Below are 27737 nucleotides of genomic sequence, written 5' to 3'. Positions count from 1 at the left end.
TGAATGACCAATATTTTTTAAGGACACCATCTTACCTGGTAACTGAAGCTCCAACGGCTCCTTTTCTATCAGCCTCCACGATGATCCTGTTCTTAGACAGCTGCTCTTGGATAAGAATAACTTTTTCTACTCCTTTAACAATGAAGTAGCCACCTACCCAAAGGAAACAAGAAAAACTTAATCATTTATTCCTCAACCAGTGTTGATTTAGTAATGGCAAGAATCTTGTGAATCAGATTACCTTTTCTACTGCTTCATGGCACTGGCTAACACTTGATTCAAAGGGGTTTGCTGATTTTATTTTTTGAGAAAGGATCTCCCTCTGTTACCCAGGTTGGAGTGCAGTGGCACAATCATAGCTCACTGCAACCTTGAACTCCTAACCTCAAGTGATTCGCCCGCCCCAGTCTCCTGAGTAGCTAGGACTACAGGCATGTGCCACCACGCCTAGCTAATTTTTAAATTTCTTCCAACAACAGGGTCTCACTATGCTTCTCAGGCTGACTCGCTGTCTTAAGCCATCCTCCTGCCTCAGCCTCTCAAAGCGCTGGGATCATAGGTATGAGCCATTGTGCCCATCTGATGTTGTTTTATGGACTGAAGATCAGCACATTATTTTATACAAATGAGCTATATTTGTATAAAATCTTGAGGACAGGAAATATATCTTATTGGTCTATGAATCACCAGCCCCTGACATATGTAGAAAGTGAATGAAAAAACAAGTTAAATAAATTAGATGTCAGAGCTCTTAAGTACAAGTGTAACTGACAATTTTCAATATAAACTGAAATTTACTCTAAGTTTTCTAACAAATCAGTGATAATGGTAGATTAAGATTAGGTTTCCAAATAATATTGCATATTCGAAAAAATTCATGCATCATCATTTATTTTTTTTGCACACAATTCAGAGTAGGATAAAGTAATACTTCATTTTATACCTGCAGAATATAAGCAAAAACAATACAACATATTCGACTTATGCAACATTCTGTTACAGTCTAGTAAAGTCACATTCTTCATTAACTTCTTTCCAAAACTTCTGAGATTCTACAACAATGTAACTTTACAGGAATAAGATTCAAGCAACTATAAGTTCAAATAAATCAATGTGAAATATGAGTTAAAGAATTAAGATAAACTTCCTGTTAAGTTCTAAGTTTGAAATTTTACAAAAGAAATTGCCTAGAAATAGGCACAAAAATAAAACTTTTCAAAATGTAAACCAAAAAATACTTTCATCTTCCCCTGGCTTTACTGCATTTAAAACAGCCTGAAGTGAAATACTTGAGCCTGAAGTGAGATACTTGATTTTTTTCAGTGAGGCAAGGCCAGTAACTTCGGAAGATTATTCTTGAATTTTTAGGCATACCAAAAGAAACTGCTGGCCAAAGATAGAAAAGACTGACAAATCATGGCAATAAACAAGAATGTGGCATATTAAAGTCTTAAGTCTGAAATAAAAGAAGAAACAGTATGTCTTTGAGAAATATAGACTAATAGGGCTGGGCACAGTGGTTCACGCCTGTAATCTCAGCATTTGGGGAAGCTAAGGTGGATGAGTCCAGGAGATCAGCCAGGATGACATAGCAAAACACCATCTCTACTAAAAATACAAAAATGAGCTGGGCATGGTGGCACAAGCCTGTAGTCCCAGCTGTTTGTGAAGCTGAGGTGGGAGGACTGCTTGAGATCACACCGCTGCACTCCAGCTTAGGTGACAGAGTGAGAGACTGTCTCGAAAAAAAAAAAAAAAAAAAAAAAAGAAATACAGACTAATAGCATAAAGCTAGATAAAGCTAGAGACAAATTTCTGGGTGTTTTGTGAACAAGTTCATTATAAAGTAGAAAAGTTGGCACTGTTTTTGAGACAAAATGTTAAAACAACAGCAGCAGCAGAATAAAAGAATAAGGAAAGTGGGGCAAATCCAAGACTTCACACATACCTGGATCTAAAGGACATTCGTTCAGTTTGGCAAATTCTGCTGGCGTTTTTCCAGTAAGAACACAGTTTGAACTACGTAGCATTATGGGCATTCTGTATAAAATAAAACAAAAGAAAATATCACATGTAGGCTGTCAATGGTAAAAGCTGCAAAAAATACAAAACATGCAGTGCGCACCACCTCACCAAGGGTCTGTCTATGCACTACGTTAGAAAAGGCAGAGAAATAGCAACTGCATGGAAGCCAAGCAAAACGAAGTATTTTCTCAGGCATGCTGCTCGTCTAGTACAGACAATAAAAACTCAGGCTGGGTGCAGAAGCTCATGCCTGTAATCCCAGCACTTTGGGAGGCCAAGGTGGGTGGATCATATGAGGGCAGGAGTTCGAGAGCAGCCTGGTCAACATGGTGAAACCCCATCTCTACTAAAAATACAAAAAATTAGCTGGGTGTGGTGGTGTGTGCCTGTAGTCCCAGCTACTCAGGAGGCTGAGACAGGAGAATCGCTTGAACTTGGAGGTGGAAGTTGCCATAAGCCGGGATCGCGCCACTGCACTCCAGAATGAGGCTCTCTTAAAAAACAAAACAAAAAACCAAAAACCTCAAATGTTTGGTTTAAACTTTGCGTACAGCTTTAGTGAGAGTCAGAAATGACAGCAATACTTCCTTCATGGAAGACAAAGTGATTCTCATCAGTTACTTGGCAATAGCATGACGCATCCAAGTGTAAGGAACAACAGGCTATGAAAACTAACCAGGCAGTCTGGAAAAAGAACTAAGCAAAACTTACTAGAAATGGAAATTTTAAGCACTGACTTAAAAATGTAGAAATAGGTTGGATAATAACAGATTTGATATTGCTGAAGATATAATTACTGGGCTGGAAAAGACATCTGAAGAAATTACTGAGAATGTATTTCAGAAAGACATAGAGATGGAAGATATGAAAGAGAGTTTAAGAGTCAGGGAAGGATAGAGAGAGAGTGACTAATAAACATCTAATCAGACTTCTAGATGGCAAAAATACACAGAATGGGTGAGAAGTCCTATTCAAAGAGATAATAGCTGTAAAGTTTTAAAGATACATGAAAGACACAAATCCTCACAGTAACACCTGCACAAGATAATAAAAAGAAAGCTACACCTAAGCATATCACAGTCAAGATACTAAACACCAAAATTAGAGATCAGATTTAAAACCCAGCCAGAAAAAAAGGGAGGCTACCAAAAAGGAAAGGATACACAATAACTTCACAACAATCAATGACACAGAGCAATGTGCTCAAAGTGCTCAGAGAAAGTAACTGCCAACCTCAATTTGTGTATTCTGCTAAGTATTCACTCAGAATGAGGTCAACATAAAGATATTTCCAGACAAAAACTGAGAGAAGTTACTAATGTACTAATAGGCCCTCACTAATAAATTTGTAAAAAAATTCATCTTCAGGAAGATGGAAAATGAACACTAACCAAAAGTCTGACGTGTAAAAATATTCAGTGAGCAAAGAAAATGGAAACTAACATGTGCGGATATAAACAAATATGAACTTCGTAAGACAATAACAATTTCTAATTCATAGGTTAAAAAACATGACAGGGAGGCCAGGCGCAGTGGCTCACGCCTGTAATCCCAGCATTTTGGGAGGCCGAGGCGGGCGGATAACAAGGTCAAGGGAATCAAGACCACCCTGGCCAATGTGGTGAAACCCCGTCTCTACTAAAAATATAAAAAATATTGGCTGGGTGTGGTGGCGCACGGCTGTAGTTCCAGCTACTCAGGAGGATGGGGCAGGAGGATCGCTTGAACCTGGGAGGCGGAGGGTGCAATGAGCCAAGATCACGCCATTGCACTCCAGCCTGGGCAACAGAGTGAGACTCCATCTCAAAAAAAAAAAAAAAAAAAAATGCCATGAATGGTGGCTCATGCCTGCAATTCCCAGTGCTTTGGGAGACCGAGGCGGGTGGATCACTTGAGCCCAGGAGCTCGAGACCAGCCTGGACGACATGGCAAAACCCTGTCTCTACAAAAAATACAAAAATTAGCCAGGTGTGGTGGTGCACTTACAGTCCCAGTTACTGGGGAGGTTGGAGGTGGGAGGATCACTTGAGCCCAGGAGGTTAAGGCTGCAGTGAGCCTCAATGAGTACACTCAATAAGTGTACCACTGCACTCCTGCCTGGGTAACAGAGTGAGACCGTCTCAAAAAGACCAAAACAAAACAAGATAGAACAAAAATTTGGTACAACAAAAGCATATAAGTCAAAGTGATTGATTTGATCCAACTTAAAAGCTTTCTAAAGTCTTTATTCTTGCCAGGAGGAGAATAAAGATATTGTTTATTTTTAAACTTTGTTAAGTATACATTTCAAAATTTCTAAGATAAACATAAACAATCAGAAATACTGCATATGACTTTTAAATCAATTGGGGAAGGGTGAGAAAAAAAAATCTTCCATTATCCAAAAACAAAAATGGAAAAAACTTGAAACATGAAAAGCTAGACAGCTTTAAAATATAGAATAAGTATGTATATATGTATGTATATATATAACAAATATAATTGAACTAAATTCTCAAGACAATTTTTTTTAAAATGTAGCCATATGCAGTTTACTTCAACTAAACTCAAAACGTAAGGACATTTAAGAGATTTTTTTTTGAGATGGAGTCTCGCTCTATTGCCCAGGCCAGAGTACAGTGGCATAATCTCGGCTCACTGCAATCTCTGCCTTCCGGGTTCGAGCAATTCTCATGCCTCAGTCTCTCAAGTAGCTGGGATTACAGATGTGCACCACCGCGCCCAGCTAATTTTTATATTTTTAGTAGAGGCGGGGTTTCACCATGTTGGCCAGGCTGGTCTCGAACTCCCAACCTCAGGTGATCTGCCCGCCTCAGCTTCCCAAAGTGCTGGGATTACAGGTGTGAGCCACTGTGCCCAGCCCATATAAAAGATTAAACAGACAATAATTTCTTTAATGATATGCCAGAAATATAACCAAAAGAAAGCAAACGTGGCTACGCTAAGAGCAGACAAAATAAGATTCAAGGCAAAGAATATTACAAGAGATAAAGAAGATAAATGTATAATAATCAAAGGTTCAATTTACTAGGAAGACTTAACAATTCTAAACTTCTATGCACCTAATATCACAGCTTCAAAAAAGCAAAAATACACAAAACCATAAAGAAAATGGACAAATCCACCACCACAGAGGGAGATTTTAACATACCTATTGTAGTAACTGATAGAACAAACAAATCAAAAAGCAATGCAGATACAAAACATCTAAACAACACAATTAACAAGTCCGATCTGAAGGAAAAACACAGACAATGGCACAAAACAACTGGAGAACACCCCTTGTTTCCAAACAAACACGAAACATTTATAGAAACACGTCTCTACAAAGCTCCAAAAACTGACATAAAGCACCAATTGGGAAATCTTAAGTCTTCAAAATAACTTACATTCAAAAGGAAATAGTAATGGGAAGATAGAAATAAGAATATTGTCATTTTACATCAAGGGAAATGAACACACTGACTAAAGTTATGTAATACGACATGAAGATATAAGAATATTACAGTTACTACAGTAACCAAAAAGAGAATTAAAAACAAGCAGGAAAATTCGGGAAGAGGAAGGGAGAAGCAAAGTAGGTGACACACAGGTAAGCTAAGCCACATCCCATATATCAGGAGGCAAAACATAATGTTTACAGTTAATGTATCAAGAAATAGAGGTCAAAGCATCACATTTAAAGTTACGGATATTGGCCATGCACGGTAGCTCATGCCTGTAATCTCAGCACTTTGGGAGGCCGAGGCGAGTGGATCACATGAGGTCAGGGGTTTGTGACCAGCCTAACTAACATGGTGAAACCCGTCTCTACTAAAAATAAGAAAAAATTAGCCAGGCGTGGTGGCAGGCACCTGTAATCCCAGCTACTCAGGAGGTAGAGGTGGGTGAATCACTTGAACCTGGGGGGCGGAGGCTGTAGAGAGCAGAGATCATGCCACTGTACTCCAGCCTGGGCAACAGAGTGCGACTCCGTCTCAAAAAAAAACCAAACAACCCCGCCCCCTGCAACACACACACACACAAAATAAAGTTATGGATGTAACAACCCCCAGAAAAAATAACAGAAATAGTCACGAAGTTGGGAACGGGATGAAAGGTGAGGAAGGGGAGGGAGGTTACTGTTTTGAATCAAATGTTTTTATGTACTGTTTGATTTCTAACCAAGCACAACTATAATTTGGATTAAACTAAAATCTTTTTACTCCAAAAAATAAATGAGATTCTATATGTAATTTAGATAATGCATAGTACACATAAGCATTCTAATGACTAGAGGTCATTTTTATGAATGCGAGGCTACCAAACAACACTGCCTATCACAGTATGGCACGAAGCAGGTATTCAACAAATGCTAGTTACATGGCCCCTCTTTAAACCAGGATTTAAACCATCAATCTTACGAATTTATGTTTTCCTCCAGTCTCTCTTGCCTTTTCTTCACAACAGTCAATCTAGTTCATAATTTAGCTATGGTCCAAAATTTAACTGGACACTAGTATGGTCCATGTATAAGAAAGAGAGACGTTCTCATCTTAACGCTGATAGGCCAGGTGCGGTGGCTCACACCTGTAATCCCCGCACTCTGAGAAGCCAAGGCGGGCAGATCGCCTGAGGTCAGGAGTTCAAGACTAGCCTGGCCAACATGGCGAAACTCCATCTCTATTAAAAAATACAAAAATTAGCTAAGTATGGTGGCACACGCCTATAATCCCAGCTACTCAGGAGGCTTACACTGGCTAATTACTTGAACCCAGGAGGCAGAGGTTGCAGTGAGCCGAGATCACACCACTGCACTCCAGCCTCGGTAACAGAGTAAGACTCCGTCTCAAAAAAACAAAAACAAAATCAAGAAAAAAAACACTGATAAACAGTCCTGCTAAAACCAAGGTGAATATTTTAATGTCTTACTTATTTTTCTAATTGAAGAATGAGGAGAGAAACAATACAAATTACCCCTTCCTTTGAGGGAAGTGTAGGAGAAGGATTTGTTAAACCTGCATGTTCCCATAAAACTCTGGACTTCTAGACCCCTTACCAGATGGTGCCATAATTACATATGCCAGTCTTCCCTGACAGCTGTGAATGAAGGTAGCCAATAGGACTATATTCTGTGTATCTTTTACTCACCTAAGTACTCAGCATCATACATAAGAAGTGATAGGCGGTTGGTATATATTTATTGAACAAATGGATATTTGTTCAAAAGTGCTCTTAGCACTTTTGAGAGGGGGAAAAACACTTGAACAGAAATTATGTGGACTAAGTTTAAAGTCTAATATCATTATTCACCTCATAATATTGTGGGTTTTGTCCATTTCTAAAAGGAGAGTCAATGTATTTCCCTAATCAGGAAAGGCAGATTGCAAAAGCACAAGTGGATGCTATCATTTCCAAACTTGTACCAGGCAAGTAAGTAATTTCTCCCTTAAATACTTGTAGATGAGAAAAAGTTAAATTCCAGGAAAACTCAATCTCAGAATATACCTGGAATCCACCAAGGCCTGTCCAGGAGAGTTCACGGAAATGCTATCATACCTAGTGTTTCCCTAGCAGCTTAGAGTTACAGTAGGAAAGGGAAACATTTTCCTCAACTTTTTAGAAAAGGTTTTACAATTAATAAATGGTAACGACCACAACTATATGCTGGACATTATTCTAAGTGCTTTACACATGCTGACTCATTGGACCTATGAAATAGGCAGCATTTCTTGCATTTTTCAGATGAGGAAATGGGGTCACATCATGGGGGTGGAATCCAGGCAATGTGGCTCTAATACAGATTTCATTTCTCACCTGCCGATGGGTAAGGCATTGCGGATGATCCTCTGGCTGCCTCGGGTATATTCAATATCCACTGTAATAGGGGCAGAGTATGTCATGTCTCTCAAACGGCACTGAAAGAGAATCAGGAATTTGATAGTTACTGCTCCTTCTCTCTGCAACAGGGTCCTGACCACTTCAAAGTGCTCCTTCTGTAGTAGAAGTATGGCCCACATTGAACTTTAATCCCTTTTTCTCAAAAGAATGTCCCCCCCATCCTGTTTTTAAATGATCTTTTAAGAGTATATATTAAGGGCACACTCTGAGTTAAAGCAAACAAGTCCAGTTAAAGTAAGGTTCGTAATTACCTCATGAGGGGACACTGGCCTAGTTACATTGAAGCTTTCTTCAACATCAGGAAGCCCAACGTAGATATTAAGATATCTGAAAAGCAAATTAGTGTTCAAAGATCATAAAAGCAAACCAGCTATTTTCCTTCCAAATACAAAGATTATGTTTTGATATATGCTTATCTTGCTAAGGACAACAAATTAAATATTAAAATTGGAGATCTTCTTGAACTGATAGTACATATAGCTTTACAAAGAAGGGAAATATTATCAAAGTATCTTTTAAAAAATATTACAAATCTCTTAACAAAAATACTGGACATACAGCTCCCTAAAAACGATACTTAATGAAAGAGCAAAGTGCAAAGAGTACTGATGATATGCTATCATTTGTAAAAGAAAGATGAGGCCATAAAGGCAAAAAAATAAATACACTCATTTGTGCAAAAGAAGGATAAAAAGGATAAAGCGAAAACTAATGAGAATGGTTACCTATGGAGAGCGGCTGGGAACAGGGTGGAAAGAACTGGAAGTGGAACAACTATTTTCTGAATATACTTTTTTGTGCAATCTAACTCTTAAACCATAATGTTTCACATACTGAAAAAATAAAGAAAAGAACTAAAGTAAGTAACCCTGGGAGACAATATTGTGACTGGACATTGAGAGGCTAAAGATAAAAAGGACAGTGCACAGATCTTATACTCTAGTAAATTTTATCTCACAGAGATATGAGTTAACAATTCTGAAACTTTATGTATAGTCTAGGATTGAAAAAAAAATTTTTTTTAATATTGCAGACAATGGGAGCCAGATTTCTCATTATTGGGATAAAAGTTAAGGAAAGGAAAAAGGTTAGAATGAGTCCTGCAGTGCTGAACTGAAACTGGAGGTATCAGTCTGCATGGTTTTTAATATATGTAAAAATGGATAGGATAAAGAAATATAGATGTGTCTGCATGTATGTGCTCATATACATACACATATTTCTGAGCTCTGCCTGCTGAAATCTTAGTGTTCATATCTTGGATTCTAAGTACTATTTTCCAACAAAAGGGAGACTCTGGGGCTCCTTGATTCCAAATCTAGGACAGGGGCATACCAGATGAACTACATCTTACAGTGTGAGAAAGCAAAGGAGTGCTCAAAAAATAATGGTGGCATCATGAAAGGACACAGGAGTCAATCTGAAGGGTCTCCCTATGGTCAAAGCTGAAACAGTCTGAACAACAGAAAAATGACAGTACTGGATACATATATGATAGTACTCATAGAATAAAATAAAACATCCATGAGTCCAAATTGATATAAATTAATAATATAGAGAGATAAGTGAGGGGAAGAGGAAACCATTCCGTATAGAATTCCAGTATCAATGCAGAAGGAATGATAGAAATAAAGGTTCACCCTTAGGTAAGCCCACAATAATAACTGTTATAGGTAAGAATCATCAATGTATGCCAAAAATTGTTGGTGAAATTATGATGAGAAAGGGTAGTTGCATAGTCTCAAAGAATCTCCCTATAAGATACTTATTAACTACAAAAGGAAAAATAGTAACTTTTCAGTGGAGAAATCTGGAAGATTCTACCTTAACCAAGTGAACAAAGTTAAAATCATCAGTGATAAAACATACTGGCATCTGTAACCCCAATATGAATCAGTGAGAACACAAAACATTGCTTCTGTGGTATTCTTGCCAAAAAAGTAAAACCCAATCTAATAATGATCACATGTCATACAAACTCAAATTAAAGGAACTTCTACAAATACTGACTAGATTGTTCAAAAGTGTCAATGTCATGAAAGACCAAGAAAGATGGAGGGACTGTCAAAAATTGAGGAGACTAAGGATACAAGACAACTAAACATAACACGGAGCTCTGGACTGATTCCTACACCAGAAAAAGAACATTTGTGAGAAAACATCAAATAAGGTCTACAGATTAGTAGACCACATCATATCAGTGCTGACTTCCTGGTTTTGATCATTGTGCTATGGTTATGTAAGATGTTAATATCAGTGAAGGCTTGGTGAAGAATATTGAAGAACTCTTTGTACTATTTTTGCAGTTTTTCTTTTAAGCTTAACATTGTTTCAAAATAAAAATTTAAATATATAAAATCTAATAGTTTCAAAAATTTCCCAACCATAACTCATTATAATTTGCCAGTTAAAAATTTAATTTGAGCACTTTATAGTTAATAAAAGACAATGATTTCTTTTTTCTTTTTTTTTTTTGAGTCGGAGTCTTGCTCTGTCGCCCGAGTTGGAGTGCAGTGGCAGTCTCAGCTCACTGCAATCTCCCTGTCCCAGATTCAAGTGATTCTCTTGCCTCAGCCTCCTGAGTATCTGGAATTACAGATGTGCACCACCACGCCTGGCTAATTTTGTATTTTTAGTAGAGACAGGGTTTAACCATGTTGGCCAGGCTGGTCTCGAACTCCTGACCCCAGGTGATCTGCCCACCTTGGCCTCCCAAAGTGCTGGGTATTACAGGCATAAGCCACTGCGCCTGGCCAAGACGATGATTTTAAAAGAGTTTTGATAGCAACTTCACTCACTTTAAAAAATGTTAGATGTAACCCACATAGATCTAACATAGCAAATTAAGAATAGTTGGTTCCTTACTTTAAGTACCACATAGGGTCAGCATCACTTGTAACCTTTTCATTGGCTTTCATTATCTTCTTTATCTGCAGTGGAAAATGCAACATTAGTAAAGACTCTGGCTTCCAATTAATCCTTAGTTTATGTCTATTTCTAATGTCTGATGCTTACCTCCACATTAATGAAATAGTTAAATGAATCTATATGCTGTTTCACAAGGCCTTTCACCTAAACAAATAGAAAGGGAAAGTAAACAGGTTAGCAACAAAATAATAAATCATATAATGGAATCTAATAATAGGTGAACATCAAATTTTTATCAAAACCAAAGTGAGAAAAAAAATCCATGAATTTTATTTAGTAAATTTTTTCATTAGTGTGTTCTCATTCCATTTCTGCATCATCTTACTAGTATATCCTCGACAGTTTTCCTTCTTGAGAAGTAATCTGACTTTCGGAAATCAAAATATGAGTATGTGAATATATGGTCATGTGCCACATAACACTTCATTCAACTATGAAGCATATATCTGACAACAGTCCTATAAAGATTATAACAAAGCTGAAAAATTCCTATTGCCTGACGACTTACGACTTGATTTGATTTCATAGCGTGTATTTCTGAAAAGAGTGACCCCCTCCTCAAGAAGAGCCTCCGGCGGGCCCCTCAGGAAGTATTCTAGAAGTAAGCATTGTTATCCTAGAAGATGATAGCTCCATGTGTGTTATTGTCCATAAAGACCCTCCAGTGGGACAAGGCACGGAGGTGGAAGACAGTGATACTGATGTTTCTGGCCCAGGCTAATGTGTGTATTTGTATCTTAGTTTTTAACAAAAAAAAAAAAAAATTTTTTTTGAAGACAGTCTCGCTGTATTGCCCAGGCTGGAGTACAAGGGCGCGATCTTGGCTCACTGCAACGTCCGCCTCCCTGCATCAAGTGGTTCAGGTGCCTCAGCCTTCTGAGTAGCTGGGATTACAGGTGCCCGCCACCATGCCCAGCTAATTTTTGTATTTTTAGTAGAAACAGGGTTTCACCATGTTGGCCAGGCTAGTCAATCTCAAACTCCCAACCTTAAATGATCCGCCTTGTCTCTTCCTCCCAAAGTGCTGGGATTACAGGTGTGAGCCACTGTGCCCAGCACCTTCTTCTCCATTTATGTGCAGCTCCTTTTAAAAAATAACAAAAAGCCGGGCAAGGTGTTACATTCCTATAGTTGCAGCTACTCAGGAGGCAGAGGCAGGAGGATCAAACTCAAGAGTTTAAATCCAGCCTGGGCAATGTAGCAAGACCTGGTCTCCTAGAGGAAAAGAAAAATTTATTGACCTTACGACCATTTTATTTGATTCTTGGTCAATCCACTACTTAGAAACTCAATAGCTTCCTATGGCTTTTAGAAGAAAAGCAAAATCCTTAACATGGCTTTCAAATCTGATCAGGAATCTGGCCCCGACAACTTTCCCAGCCTCATTTCCCAGCACTCTTCCCTCTGCCCATAACACCCAACTGAATTCTAGAGTAGAGTTCAAAATGAGTAGAGACAAAACTCTACTCATTTTTCTTTTTTTGAGACGGAGTCTCACACTGTCACCAGGCTGGACTGCAGTGGTGCGATCTCGGCTCACTGCAACCTCTGCCTCCCAGGTTCAAGCGATTCTCCTGTCTCAGCCTCCCAAGTAGCTGGGATCACAGGGGCCCACCACCACATCAGCTAATTTTTTGTATCTTTAGTAGAGATGAGGTTTCACTATGTTGGCCAGCCTGGTCTCAAACTCCTGACCTCGTGATCTGCCCACCTCAGCCTCCCAAAGTGCTGGGATTACAGGCATGATCCACCGTGACCAGCCTCATTTTTCAAGTCTCCATTCTTTCACTTAGCACAATGCTTTCAAGATTCGTCCATGTTGCAGCAGGTAATATACTCAATTTATTTTTATTGCCAAATAATACTCTGTTGTACAGATATATCGGATTTTGTGTATCCATCCAGCAGCTGATGTCCATTTGGGTTGTTTCCACTCTTGGCTATTATGAATAACACTGCTATGAGCATTTGTGTACAGGTTTCTGCATGGACACGTTTTCACTTCTCTTGGGCAGATATCTAGGAGTGGAATTGCTGGAGGATGTGGTAACTTTTTGTTTAACCATTTGAGAAACTGCCAGCCTGTTTTCCAAAGTGGTTATAACACTTTACGTTCCTACAGTGGACAGTTCCCATTCCTCCACACCCTTATTAACATTCTATTTTGATCATAGCTATCCTAGCGGGTACCAAGTGGTCTCTCGCTGTGGTACTCACTACTTCTTAGCATAAGCTCTTGGAAATTGAATTGAAGCCCGACACCACATCGTATCACATTCAGCAACTCCTCTTGACTGGTCGCTGTTTCCTGCAGACCCTGTGGAGGCTCCTCTTGAACACCTTGATTAAGCCATACTCTCTGCACCCAGCTTTCAGCTTAAACCTTCTTCTCTTAAGATGTGGTTTATGTCTCACTTCATTTGGGTGGCCCTCTCTGACCATCGCTCTTTTGCTGATAGCACTTTGGTTTTCAATCATGTGCCATGCTACTATGCATGTACTACTACTTCTCTCTAAAATTAGACTACCATTCCCCAAACCAGCACCTTTCAGGCAGGGATTTTACCTTATAATTCCTTGTATTTCCAAAACCTAGCAACACAGCTACACAAAATAAAAAAATGTTGATGACAAAAATTTAATCTTTAAAAAATGGCTTATTTCTTGACCTTTTCATCTGAAAAATAACCAATTATTATTAAATGTGAAACAATTACCTTTAAAAATGCTGGAAGCAGCCTCCATTTTTCCTGTGAGCCAAAACAAGAAGAATATCAGAACTCTGTACCAACAACAGTACATTCATGTTATTTTAATGTACCAAAATAAGCAAAGGAAAGTAAGTCAAAACAAAAAGAACAATTTTTAACATTTTTATGGCAATCACATGTGTGCATATGCATATAAATATGTATATACATACATACATAACACTACAGATTTCTTTAACAGAATATAACTTAATCCCTTCTTGATGACTCAATATTTTAAGCACTTTTCAATCCTTTCTTTTATGCTCATGACACTTCCTAAGTGAAGTCTGCCAGTTTGAGGAAAGGAAAATAAGGCTCAGAGAATCTGGTGGGAGAGCTGGTTCTCAAGACCCAAAGGGAGTTCTGTCTCCCTCCCACTCTCTCTCAACTACTGTCTGGTCAGAGCTCATCTCAGGGCTACAGAAGGATGGCACATATGGTGATAGCTTCCTACACTGCCTGAGCAACTAGAGGGACAGAGTTACAATTGATGGAGATGAGGAACACTGTAGGAACAGCAGGTTTAGGTGTGGAGGGGCTACCAGAAGTTTGGTTTGGGTATGTTAAGCTTGCATTAGACATTCAGGTGGAAATGTCAAAGAGGCAACAAATGAGACTGGAATTCGGGAATGGAGTGGCCGGGAGATATAAACTAGGGAGAGATTAACAAGTGGATGGTAATTAAAGGCATGTGATAGATGAGATCACCTATGAAGTGTGGATGAGAAGAGTTCCATAAAGTGAGACCAACCAAGAACATTCAACAATTAGAGAGGAGGAGCAGAAGGCAGCTCCAGCAAAGGAGACCGAGGAGTGGCCAGGCAGGGTGGCAGACACCTGGATATAGTCAAAAACATTTTCCAGAAGGGAGGCAGGCAAAGCTAATCTATGATGACAGAAATCAAAAGGTGGTTGGGGGGACAGACTGAAAAGGGTCATAAGGGAACTTTCTGGGGTGATGCAAATGTCCACATATAGCACATAAATATAAAACCAATGTAACCGAATATCTAGTATCCATACCTTTTATTATATAAATTACACCTAAATTTAAAAATAGAAGAATGACAATGATATAGGTTGAATTGTGTCCCTCTCAAAATTCACATGCTAAAGTCCTAACCCGAAGTATCTCAGAATGTGACTGCTTTTGAAGATGGGGTCTTGACAAAGGTGATTAAGTAAAATGAGTCATTAGGGTAAGCCCTAATCCAATACAACTGGTGTCCTCATAAAAAAGAGAAATTGGACATAGAGATGCACACAAGGACAATGCCATGTGAAGATGAAGGTAGAAGTCTCGGTGAAGCTTCTGCAAGCCAAGGGAGGCCAAAGATTGCCAGAGTTTTAAACACCTATAGTGGGGGAGAGCACAGAGCAGATCCTCTCTCAGAGCCCTCAGAAGGAGCCGGCTCTGCTGTCACCCTGATCTCAGACTTCTAACCTCCAGAATTAGGAGAAAATAAATTTCTTTTGTTTAAGCCACCTAGTTGGTGGTTACTATGTTATGGCAGCCCTATGAGCTAATACTCCCACATCTTCAAATTCCTTTCTCTACACCCCTTCTCATGCTCGCTTCCTCTCATTTCAAAGGAAGGACCATCCATTCCTTGGTCTAAGTCTAACCCTTCTGCCATGAACACAATCCTGCCAACCTTCTCCTGAAGACTGTAAACCTTGCCCCAGTTCAGTCGTTGATATTCAACCTGTTCTATTTAAAACTAGTAAATTATTCAAATCTTCCCATTTAAAAAGAACAAAAAAAAATTTAAGACCCAGCAGCTCCTCTGACTACTTTCTTCCCTGCCCTTCAGCTTATGACCTCTCCCAAATTACCCCGTATTTAGCTTCTCGTTCCTCGCTTCCCACTCCTTCATTCCATTATAGTCAGGACTCTGACCTACCTGCCAGTGAAACAGCTCGACAGAGGTCACCAAGGCTGTGACTTCAAAAGACCTCCCTTGATGCCCCCTCACATTCCCTTTCCATAGTATCTGGCCATGCCAATCACTGTCTTATAACGACCTGTGACATCATTCTCTTATGTCTTTCCTTCCTCTGGCCGGGCCTTCTCACGTCTCTTTTCCTCTGCCAACCTGTAAACGTTGGTGTTCTTCAAAGTTCTATCCCTGGCGATGTCTTTTCTCATTCTCAAGTAGGGTTGGGAATGGAGGATTTCAAACAACACTGTTTGAAAGTGTTGTTTCGCTTCCCCCATCTCATCCCACAGCCCCCCATTTCCAAATGTGGGCTCTTTCAAAGGCAGTGACCCTGTCTATCCTGTTTACCACAGTGCCTGGCACATATAAGACTCCAATAAATACTGAATGAATAAATAAATGAGTGAGTGAATATCACTGCTGCAGTAAGCTACTGGGTATGGGCCTGTCGCCTCCAACTATTGACTGCGCAGTGATACCTTACAGCCTCAGAGGCTACTTAAACCCAGTACATCCAAAATTAAATCTTCCCCCAGCTCCATTCCCAATCTCAGTGAATATCACCATTTATCCTAGTCAATCCCAAATTAGATACCCGGTAGTCCTAACTTTCTGACTTCTCTTAATCGACGGGAAAACAAAAATTCTACTGAGTTGACCTCCTTGTAACCTTCCTCGCATTTATCCTCTGCTCCTGTGCCAGTTGAGGCCCTCGTAATCTTTCACCTGGACTGCGGCAATACTTCCTTTCTAATCTTTCTGCTCATCCCTTTCAATGCTAACACACTAAAGCCAGTGTGCATGTCCTCATGTGCACAGCTGAGCACCTCATTCTCTACACCTCTTCAGTGCCTCCCCACCCTCTTCACCATGTCTCGAGCCCACAGTGAGGCATACATCACACGCTGTGCTTGCAGCTGTACTTGTGCCCACGCCTCCTCCTTCTATCTGGAATGCTTCCCCACCACCACACTTCATGCACATCTGGCAAACTCAGTTCAGGCATCACATCCCAGCTACATTTGTAATACCAATACACCCCTCGCCTACTTGTATCACAGTACCTATTGCATGTTATTCCACCTGCTTACATGTCTCTCTCTATAAGCCTATAACACACTGGGAGGCAGAAAACACATTTTTTGAACTTATATAAACCCTGTGAAGAATACACCACCAGGTAAGTACTCAGTAATACTGATAAATATTTATTCAACAAATAACTGATTAATTGGCTCCAAAGCTTGTGTTATTTCTACCATACTACCATGCTGCTGTACTACCATAAGCACAAAAAAATACACACCAGGCATGGCCAGTTCAAGTAAAACTGAGCTCTTATCTAGAAAAAGTTTTAGAGAAAACACTGAAGTTGGAAAGTTTAAGTAAATATTTTAATATCTCAATTTAAAAGGAAATGGCAGCAAGTAGTAGAGATCTACCATCTTCTAGGAGACTCAGGAAAGGCCTTCCTAGGGAAGTTGTATCATAGATATGTGGGATTTAATCTACAAATAGGAATGGGAGAGTGATCCAGAAGGAATTGTACGAGCAGAGTAGAAAGATCTCAAGGGAGGGAGAGGGGAGAATCATGGGAAAAGACGCTAGAGAAGTAACTACTGGTCAGACTGAGGAAATTTATTACAAACATGGTAAACACTAGATTTTGCCCTAAAAGCAACAGAGATTGAAGAATTTTAACCAAGGGAGCAACATAACCATGTTTGTGTGTTTAGATGGACAGCTCTGGCTGCAGAGCAAGGAACAGACTGGATTGGGACAAGTCAGGTGCCAGGTAGGAGAGTTAGGATGTAAGAGAGGAGAGTGGTTCTGGGCTGGAAAACAGTGGGAATGAAGTTTCAGATAAGCATAGATTAAGAACTCAAGACTTTTTAGAGGTGATGGTGGACTGGATCCAGAGAGCAGGAAGAGGAACTGTTATTCTTGAATCAGAAGGCTGGAATTATAGCACTGATCACTTCATAGCTGTGTAAATTCACACAATACATAGAACTCTCCCAGGCTTATTTTTTCAGCTCTCTGGAGAAGCAATCCGATCAGCAGTTAGGGATGAAGACTAGAGTCAGACTAACAAGAGTCAGATTAGCCACTTACCAGGCTTCTAATGCAAGGCTATTTACTTCACATCTCTGGGCCTCTCTGGCAAAATGGGGGTGAAAATAGCACTTATTTCAGAGGATTAAATAACATAACGCATGTTATGGTTAAACAGAGCCTGGTACATTAGCAAGTGCTCAGGGAATGCTGGCTCCTTGATATTTACTTTTCATGGTTAAAATACAGTTTTGCGGCGGGGCGCGGTGGCTCACGCCTGTAATCTCAGCACTTTGGGAGGCCGAGGTGGCGGATCACGAGGTTAGGAGTTCGAGACCAGCCTGACTAACACAGTGAAACCCCTTCTCTACTAAAAATACAAAAATTAGCTGGGGATGATGGCGGGCATCTGTAATCCCAGCTACTCGGGAGGCTGAGGCAGAAGAATGGCGTGAACCTGGGAGGCGGAGCTTGCAGTGAGCTGAGATCGTGCCACAGCACTCCAGCTTGGGTGACAGAGCGAGACTCCACCTCAAAAAAAAAAAAAAAAAACACACACACACAGTTTTACCTGATGAAGATCAGCAGCCTATTGCATGCACTCATAGACTGAATCTGACGAACTGCTAATCCAATTTCCTTAACTTGTCAAATTATTATAAAGAGGTTTTGTTTTCTTTTCCTCAAGACAAGGTCTCATTCAGTCACCCAGGCTGGAGTGCAGTAGCACAATCACAGCTCACTGCTGCCTCGACCTTCCAGGCTCAAGTGATCCTCCCACCTCGGCCTCCTGAGTTGCCGGGACAACAAGTGCACAGCACCACACACGGCTAATTTTTGTTATTTTTTGCAGAGATAGCGTTTTGCCATGTCGCCCACGCTGGTCTCAAACTCTTGAGCCCAAGTGATCCGCTCGCCTTGGCCTCCCAAACTGCTGGTATTACCGGAGTGAGTCATCACGCCTAGCCAAGGAGGTTCCTATAATCCGACAGATTTACTGATTATATCACTTTCCTGCTTAAACCCTTCAAAAGCTCTGCTCCAAGACAAAGTCCAAGCTCTGTCAGATGTTTATTGAAACTTTTCATAATCAAGACCCTTACTTAACCCTGTCTTTTATCTCTCCTCCTCTATTTTTCTTCACTCTAATACTACTGGATTTACTTTCCTTCCTCAAAAACATCCAATGGTCTTGCCGAGGAGGTTTCAAGTATCTTATTCTCTCTCCCTGAAATCTCTCCTTTGCTATCGTCTCCGGCCACGTCTCCACTTCCCTATTCCACGTCAGTGTAGATTTTGAGGCTCAGAGAGGTTATGATATGTGCCTTATCAGATAACAAAACATGTCGACAGCCATACTTCATTGGGCAGCTCGCTGTGAGACAGCTGTCCTTAACTTCTGAGAATCTGATGAAAGCTATGGACTCTCTCCCTGAGAAAACACACAGGCAAATTCTTTAGTAAATATTCAGGGCGTTTAAAATTCCCCTGCAACCCAAACTTGAACTTCAGGTTAAAAGGCAAGATGACTAGCTTGGAATTCAGACGATCTGGTTTTACCCCCACAGCCAGCTGCGGTGCTTCATGCAAGCGGCCTGAGCTCCCTGGCCCCCAGTGTCCTTTGTAAGACTGCAAACATGCAATACGTCCCCCACAGTAAGTGCGAGGGCCAGTCCTCCCCACGCACACCTATGCTGGAAGAGCTCCAACCCGAGAGCCAGCCGCGGGGCTTCTCGACCCCTGCAGCGGCTGACAGGTCCTCTGGGCTCAGCCTTCACTCGCGCACGCGGATGCCGGCTCTGGAAAAAGACTGGCACGCGCGACGCTCTGAGCATGCGCAGATGCCCGGCGCATGCGCACAAACCTCCAGCCCGCCCCTTAGCGGCCCGGCACTCCGGGCAACGCCCCCTCAGGGCGCATCCAGGCCCCTGACGCTCCATGAGTGCCTGGCACTCACCTCTACAGTCGGGATCGGCGCAGCCAGCTGCTCCGGAGTCAGGTTCCCAAACTCCTCCGCTAGCACGTCCATGCTGCTCACGAAGGAGGAAGAAGCAGATAGAACCTCCGCGCCCGCCTTCCCTGCACCAAGCGAACTGCAAGACTCCCGGAGAACGGTGCGCGGAGGCCTAAACTGTCCCCGCCGTGTTAGCTAGAGACGCGGTAGAAAGGTTCCGCCTGCTCCCTGCCCGAATCTGCGGTGGAACCCGGATGTGGCCGAGGCCGAGTAGGGAAACTGCGCCTCCTGGTGTAGCTCAGAGGTCTGGCGCGGGGAATCCTAAGCCCCAGCTGTCAGGTTTCTTGCCAATTCTCTGATAATTGAGACCAGGAAAACATAGTGGTTGTCATTTTAAAAGTAATCCGAAGAAAAGTGTAAACGCATAATTTACCCAACTTGAACCACTGAGGCAGAGAATTGTTTAATGTAGTCCAAAATTATATGCGTTGTTTAGTATGGAAGAGCAGGAAACGTCCCAAATGCCTACTAATAGGAGATAGATTAAATAAATGATGGTACATGCGTGTGATGGAAGAGTGTTCAAAATTCTCAAAAGCACTGATGGAAGATGTAGGAGTAAATACCAGTGTATGGAGAAATTTAGTATGAAAAGATGACATTTACGTTAGTAGGGGAAGGATGGCCTGTCCAGTAAATAATGTTTGAAGAGCTGATTACCCATTTGGGGAAAACACATGTAAGTGAAACCTTTGTGGATTAAATATTGAAATGTTAACAAAAACTTAGAAGAAAATGTAAGTGCAGATATTCATAACGTTGAGATGATGAAAGTTTTCAAGATAGCAACACTCAAGTCATAAAGGATTTCATAGTATAATTCTAAACACGATTTTATGATTCCACGGAAAATTTTTAATTTTCTGAACAGAATTTTTAAAATCGCCAATGAATAGAATTAATAAAAAAATAAATTGGCAGAAGACAAAGGGCTGGTCTCTCTAATTTACAATGAGCTCATACAAATCAATGGAAAGAAAAATCCTATTAGAAAAAACAAGGCAAAGTGCACCAATTAATTAATGGGTACGGAGTTTCGATTTGGGAAGATGCAAAAATTCTGTAAATGGATAGAGGTGATGGTTGCAGAACAATGTGAACGTATTTAATGCTGCTGACCTGTACATCATTTTAAAGGGTTAAAATGCTACGTTTTATGTATATTTTAGAACAGTAAGAAAAGCTATGAAAATTTGTAAGTACATGTATGCTTTCCAATTTCTCCCTCATAAAGGTAGAACCCTTGCACCAGGTTAATTATTCTTATTTCCTAAAGAGCTACTTAAATTTCAGTACTTGTATTTTCTAAGTGTTGCACTGACATCTGAAATATGAGAAGAATGGGAAAAAGACCAAAAGTAGAATCAACCCTGCCTTTGAAGTTCTTACAATTTACTTATTATGGAGACAAGATACAACTTGTGTCTCATCCTTGTGCGTTACCAGATTGCAACCGATTTAGCATCTAGCCTGGAAGGGACTGCAAAAGTGATTTATAGATGGCAGAGGATCTCAAGGTTGGCTCAAGTGTGTTGGTTGTCTATGCCAAAGTCTTCTTTGCTTTCCATTATCAAGGTGGTTCTCCAACTTTAGGGTGTATTAGAATCACCTGGAGAGCTTGTTAAACCATTCTCAGCTTTCTGATTGGTAAATTGGGGCTGAAAGTTTGCTTTTTTTTTTTTTTTGAGATGGAGTCTTACTCTGTCATCCAGGCTGGAGTGCAGTGGCATGACCTTGGCTTACTGCACCTTCCCAGATTCAAGCGATTCTCCTGCCTCAGCCTCCCGAGTAGCAGGGATTACAGGCACGTGCCACCATACCTAGGAAATATTTTTTTTTTTTTTTTTTAGAGACGGTGTTTTGCTGTATTGGCCAGGCTGGTCTCAAACTCCTGACCTCAGGTGATCCGCCTGCCTCGGCGTCCCAAAGTGCTGGGATTACAGGCATGAGCTAGCGTGGTCTTGGCTCACTGCAACCTCAGCCTCTGAGGTTCAAGCGATTCTCCTGCCTTAGTAGCTGGGACTACAGGCATGTGCCACCACACCCAGCTAAACTTTTATTTTTAGTAGAGACGGGGTTTCACCATGTTGGCCAGGCTAGTCTTGAACTCCTGACCTCAGGTGATTCACCTGCCTTGGCCTCCCAAAGTGCTAGGATTACAGGCATGAGCCATCACACCCGGACTGCAAATTTGCATTTTTAGTAAGTTCCCTTCTAGTGATTATGCATTGGAAATCACTAACCTAAGACTTATCACTCAATGCCATATCCTCTTTTTATGTGTCTAATTATCCAGACTGAGCTCTTGGTACAGGAACTATCTTGTTTGTCTTTGTATTTCCAACTTCTAACCCATCAGTTGTTCCTGAATATATTTGTGTAGAGTAAGTGAGTTGAAAGAAAAAATTGCAACGGGTGATGTTTGATATTATACTCACTTTTTAAGAATCCGGATTGCTTCTAGTTTCTCTTCAAAAGCAGGAGGCTCCTGTAGCCATGGTCCCAAAGTCCTATATGGCAACAATTGGCTAATGCTGAATGGTGTTGGCCCTTAGACCATAGCTGCCACAGTCCCTTACAGTCCTTCCCCCAGGTCAAATCTATAACTTCTTCCTGATACCCTGAGGAACTGGAGTTTTGAAACCAAGAAGCCAGGAACAGTCTCATGATTTCTTTGTTTTCTGCTGCCATGTCATTTTCCTGAGGTATTAGTACAAAAAGACCAGTGGTTTGAATAGAGGGGTGAGAAATTAGGGAAAAGAGATCACAAGGCCGGGCTCAGTGGCTCACGCCTGTAATCCCAGCACTTTGGGAGCCCGAAGCAGTGGATCACGAGGTCAGGAGTTTGAAACCAGCCTGGCCAACATGGTGAAACCCTGTCTCTACTAAAACTACAAAAATTAGCCCGAGGTGCTGGCACGCACCTGTAATCCCAGCTACTCGGGAGGCTGAGGCAGGAGAATTGCTTGAACCTGGGAGGCAGAGGTTGCAGTGAGCTGAGATCGCGCCATTGCACTCCAGCCTGGGCAACAAGAACTAAACTCTGTCTCAAAAAAAAGAAAAAAAGAAAAAAGAGAGATCAGATCAGATCACAGAGGGAAAAATGGTTAACATCTTGGAATACTATCTTATCACTTAATGTATAATGGCTTATGGTAGCCAGATGAAAAATTGACCATTGTCATGGAGGAATAGGGGATCTTGTTTAAGGGAGAGCAAGGAAAAAGGAAAGGCAGAGGTATACAATCTGGGCCCTGAAATACTAGGGAGAACTTCTGTTTACAGAGTGTTTACTCTTTGTCAGGCATTGCAATGACCACTTGATGTGCATTCTCTAAGTAAGTGTTCAACCCCAGGGGATGAATATGATTATTGCCACTTGACAGGTAAAGAGACTAAGGCTCACAGGGGTTAAGAAACTTGCCCAAGCAGAGCTGGAATTTAAATCCGTAATTATTTGACCCCAGAACCCATGCTTTTAACCACTCTATCATAATGCCATACCAAAAGCATGGGGTAGCGGAAAACATTTCAAGTAGAGAAACACAGCATGAGCAATGGCATGAGGGCATTAGAGTACATTATACCACATCCTGACAATTGAGTGTGGTTCTCACATAGGGCTTTTCAAGGGATGTGTCTGTAGATGACACTAGAAAGATCCACTGGAGCTGTACCATCACGGACTGTTATGCCCTGTAAAAGAAATTAGACCGTGTTCTGAGAGGCTTCAACATGAAGATGCCAGAGACAAAAGAAAAAGATTATCCTCCCTTCTTGACACCTTGATGCATTCAGACTGGAAAAAAGATATATATGGTTGATTTCTATGTCTCAATTAATTCATAATAGAACTAGAGAAGACCAGAAACAATGTCAGAGAAAGAATAAGGACTCTTCAGTCTCAAAAGGCAAGAGCAGAGGGAGAACCCTTGAAGTCAGAGAACATTCTGCATTTTAAGCAAGACTGGATAGTCCGAAAACTTTGAGCTGCCTGCCATGCCCCCAGATCTTTCTTTGTGTGATGTGATCTTATTATCCTGTCAGAACCAATAGGGCCAGGTACCTGCCCAAGACAGCTATGTGGGCTGGATTTAAGGGATGAAGTGGCTTATCATGAGAACCCTATCCAATGTGGGGTTTGAGGGTCATCTAAACTGATGCATGGCGAGCAAACTCAATCATATTCACTCTCAGGACACTTTTAATGAAGACACCCCAAAGGGGAGGGCAGCAACAGAAGCTGAGAAGTAAATGCCAAGTCAGCCTTTGGTATCAGCACCACAGAGATACCTTTTTTGTTTTTTTCAGATAGGGTCTTGCTCTGTCACCTAGCTCACTGCAGCCTTGAACTCTTGGGCTCAAACAATCTGCCTGCCTCGGCTTCCCAAAGTGCTGGGATTACAGGAGTGAGTCATTGTGCCTGGTCTGAGAAATACTTTTCTTTTTTTCTTTTTCTTTCTTTCTTTCTTTCTTTTTTTTTTTTTGAGATAGCATCTCACTCTGTCGCCCAGGCTGGAGTACAGTGGCGCAATCTCGGCTCACTGCAACCTCCACCTCCCAGGTTCAAGTGATTCTCGTGCCTCAGCCTCCCAAGTAACTGGGATTACAGACCTGTACCACCACGCCTGGCTAATTTTTTTTTTTTTTTTTTTTTTTTTTTTTTTTTTTTTTTTTTTGAGACGGAGTCTCGCTCTGTCGCCCAGGCTGGAGTGCAGTGGCCGGATCTCGGCTCACTGCAAGCTCCGCCTCCTGGGTTCACGCCATTCTCCTGCCTCAGCCTCCTGAGTAGCTGGGACTACAGGCGCCCGCCACCTCGCCCGGCTAGTTTTTTGTATTTTTTAGTAGAGATGGGGTTTCACCGTGTTAGCCAGGATGGTCTCGATCTCCCGACCTCGTGATCCACCCATCTCGGCCTCCCAAAGTGCTGGGATTACAGGCTTGAGCCACCGCGCCCGGCACGCCTGGCTAATTTTTGTATTTTTAGTAAAGATGGGATTTTACCATGTTGGCCAGGCTGGTCTCAAATTCCTGACCTCAGGTGATCCACCTGCCTCAGCCTCCCAAAGTGCTGGGATTACAGGCGTGAGCCAGCAGGTCCGTGGCCCTGAGAAACACTTTTGAAGGATGGCACACATTCCAGAGTGAGACTCCTTGGGTTCAAATACACTTACCAGCTCTGTGACATTGTTCAAGTTCCTTAGCCTCTCTGATTCTCATTTTCCACATATGGAAATGAGGGAGCCTGCCTCCCAATGTGCTGTGCAGTTATATGATATCTACATAAAGTGCTTCGGGTAGTCCCTGCCATAGGGTAAGTGCTCAGTGGCTATTAATATTTTTTTATTATATTCTGAAAGAGAATAAAGACTATATTCAGGTTCACCACATCTACAAATACAGCTGCTGAGACAAATTCCTGGATTTCCTTTTTTCTTCATAAAAGTTTACAATAAATCCCTCTGTTCCTTTCCCTTGAAATCTGAAAGAAGCTAACATAGTAAGTTTAGAAATAAAAAGGTAAAGCCTCACTCTGAAAACAGAACAAGAGGACACAAGTTGATAGTACAAATATACCTTTCGAAAGATTAAATCGTAGAGGATAATGTTATAATTGATTACTAAATGGAATTAGAACATGTTGGATTTTGTCGCTAGCCTTTGAAGTTGACATCAAGGACAATAACCGCAGCCTTCTGCATACCCTTGGGTTTCTCCGCCAATGACAATATTGGGCTTAATGAACCATGGTTCTGATGAGATACGAAAATTTTTGTTCTTATGTACTTAAGTATTTGATCATCACATCTCCAAATACTAAAACCCCTTGAAGCTTGAAAGAGATTTAGGACTCATAAATTATAGTTATTATAATGTATTCTGGCTACATTGTGCTTTAGAATTTGCAGACAATTTCAAATATGTCTCATTTTATTTTCACAATAACTGTGAGGTAGGCAGATAGTAGGGTAGGGAAGTAGGGTGGAAAATTGAGGTTTGGCGAGATTAAAAGACTGGCTCGCGTTCATATAGCTGTGAAGTAGTAGGAGTGAATTCAAACTAAGTTCTTACAACTCTTAGTCCCATGCTTTTACAGAACAATTAGTGGAAAATTTTTGGAATTGAACATCCCCAGAGGTAGAACAGGCTGAACTTCAGTCTTGAGAAAGATGCGACTGAAAAGTAAAAATATGTTGCACAAAGGAGGCACTCCCCATTCCTATAGCACACTTAGCCAATCAATCACAGAACTCATTAGTGATTCTCCTGGGTCTGACTTGCAAATCCTCCCCTTTCTCGGGAGTTACCACTGAAAGATCAGGTACATGATTTTAAACCTATTTTCATAAAGAGAACGTTCACTGGCAGGGACCTGAAGTGGAGACAGCTAATGCTTACCAACAATATCCATGATCGCCTTTCTCCTGGGCACTTTTTCCAGCCTCCCTTGCAGTAAGGTGAGGTCACATTATTGAATTCTGGACAATGGAACATGAGTGGAAGTGGGCAGTCTTTTTCCTTCCCTATCAGCTGAGCGAATGAAGACTTAGAGGACAGTGGAGTCATGACATGGATGGAAGTTGGGTCTCTGGATGGCTGAATGGAAGACCCATCCCCCAACTCCACCCTACCCCCTGCTTTGAACTGTGCTTTGAGAATTTAGCTTATGAGACCACTGAGACTTGGGGGCTGTTTGTTCAGCAGTTCGCCTACACTTATTAAGAAAGGTTGACTTCTTGTAACTATGCCTTTCCTTAAATCATCTTTTGTATAATTCTCAGAAGCACTGCTGGTTTGGGTGGTCTCCTGACACGTTTCTCACATACAAATTTTAAAGATTTCATGAATGATCATTACAGTGGATTTATTTTTCTCTTTCTGCTTCTCAGCATGCCCTCTCAATTTGGGAGAAATCCCTAATTGGATGACTTTGGTGGGACCACAGGAGTGTAAGGATCATAATTCCCCTCCCTCACTCCATCCCCTGCAAATTAGAGCCTGGGCACTTGACTTAAGACTCACTCAACTGAATTTTCATATGTGGGACTTTAGATATTAAGCAAATGAGGCAAAGAAAGAAAGACAGTTGAGAAATCAATATCTGAAGCCGCAGCACTGATTCTAGAGTGGCTGCACTCCTGCAGCTTGCGTCACCTTGGTTCCTGTCCATTTTCCAAACCTGGTTCCTCTCTGATTACCTAGATTCTGTGAGGTACTTCACGCCCGTCCAATAAACTCCTTTTCTGCTTCAGTTAACCAGAGTCCATTTCAGTTGCTGCTATCATGTCTTCACGTGTGAGTACATGTAAGCATACATACACTAGACATAGGAATATTTTAGCATCAACAAGTGTTGTCAGGGCCATCTTTCCAAAGCATAGATTTGTGACCTTCTCCTGTTTCAAGAGATGCAATGATTCTTTTTCCTTTTCAGGACAACCCCTGCCCCCCACCCAAATTTTAGCATGGCATCCGATAACCTTTTCGTCTTTCTTGTTTCACCTCTCATCACTTTTTTTTTTTAAAGACCAAGTCTCCCTCTGTCTGCAGGCTGCAGCGCAGTAGCACGATCTCGGCTCACTGCAACCTCCGATTCCTGGGTTCAAGTGATTCTCCTGCCTCAGTCTCCTGAGTAGCTAGGATTACAGGTGTCTGCCTCCACATCCAGCTAATTCTTGTATTTTTAGTAGAGAGATGGGGTTTTACCATGTTGGCCAGGCTGGTCTCCAACTCCCGACTTCAAGTAATCCACCCGCCTCAGCCTCCTCAAGTGCTGGGATTTCAGGTGTGAGCCACCGTGCCTGATCACCTCTCATTCATCACTTTCATTCTTCCAACTTACTCTGATCCCTGGCTCACCATTTCTCCATACTGTTGTACTTACTGTGCACTTGGTCTGTTGTGTTTTTTCCTTTTGTGGCCTCTTGGCAAGTTCCTATGTATCTCTCGTGTTTTAGCTAAAGAATTATCTTCTTTATGAAATAGAGTTTGACCATTTTCTCCCTAGCACTATGCTTTTTTTCTTTCTTTTTTTTTTTTTTTGGAGACAGGGTCTTGCCCTGTTACCCAGGCTGGAGTGCAGTGGCGCAATCTCGGCTCACTGCAACTTCTGCCTCCCAGGGTCAAGCGATTCTCCTGCTT

General features: G+C 41.4%; 1 protein-coding gene across 2 annotated transcripts in view; it reads right to left on the bottom strand.

The window, feature by feature from the left end:
* The window catches only part of POLR3B (RNA polymerase III subunit B), a 136524-nt gene extending 116292 nt beyond the window's left edge, over nt 1-20232 (bottom strand). Inside the window, exons 1-9 of one of the 2 annotated variants that reach the window (XM_050748623.1) lie at nt 19539-19596; nt 17642-17686; nt 13551-13583; nt 10921-10977; nt 10771-10835; nt 8157-8232; nt 7822-7922; nt 1949-2040; nt 36-153 (exon numbers count right to left, since the gene is read on the bottom strand). In XM_050748623.1, coding sequence (XP_050604580.1) covers nt 36-153; nt 1949-2040; nt 7822-7922; nt 8157-8232; nt 10771-10823 — 440 coding nt within the window. In that variant the 5' untranslated portion in view covers nt 10824-10835; nt 10921-10977; nt 13551-13583; nt 17642-17686; nt 19539-19596. Of the gene's footprint in view, nt 1-35; nt 154-1948; nt 2041-7821; nt 7923-8156; nt 8233-10770; nt 10836-10920; nt 10978-13550; nt 13584-17641; nt 17687-19538 lie in introns of both variants that reach the window. The other variant, XM_050748622.1, reaches the window with a different exon arrangement.
* Nucleotides 20233-27737: the final 7505 nt, after the last annotated feature.

The sequence above is a fragment of the Macaca thibetana genome, chromosome 11, assembly GCF_024542745.1.
Source record: "Macaca thibetana thibetana isolate TM-01 chromosome 11, ASM2454274v1, whole genome shotgun sequence".
Taxonomy (NCBI): Eukaryota; Metazoa; Chordata; class Mammalia; order Primates; family Cercopithecidae; genus Macaca; species Macaca thibetana.
This window is presented reverse-complemented; position numbering and strand designations above follow the sequence as displayed.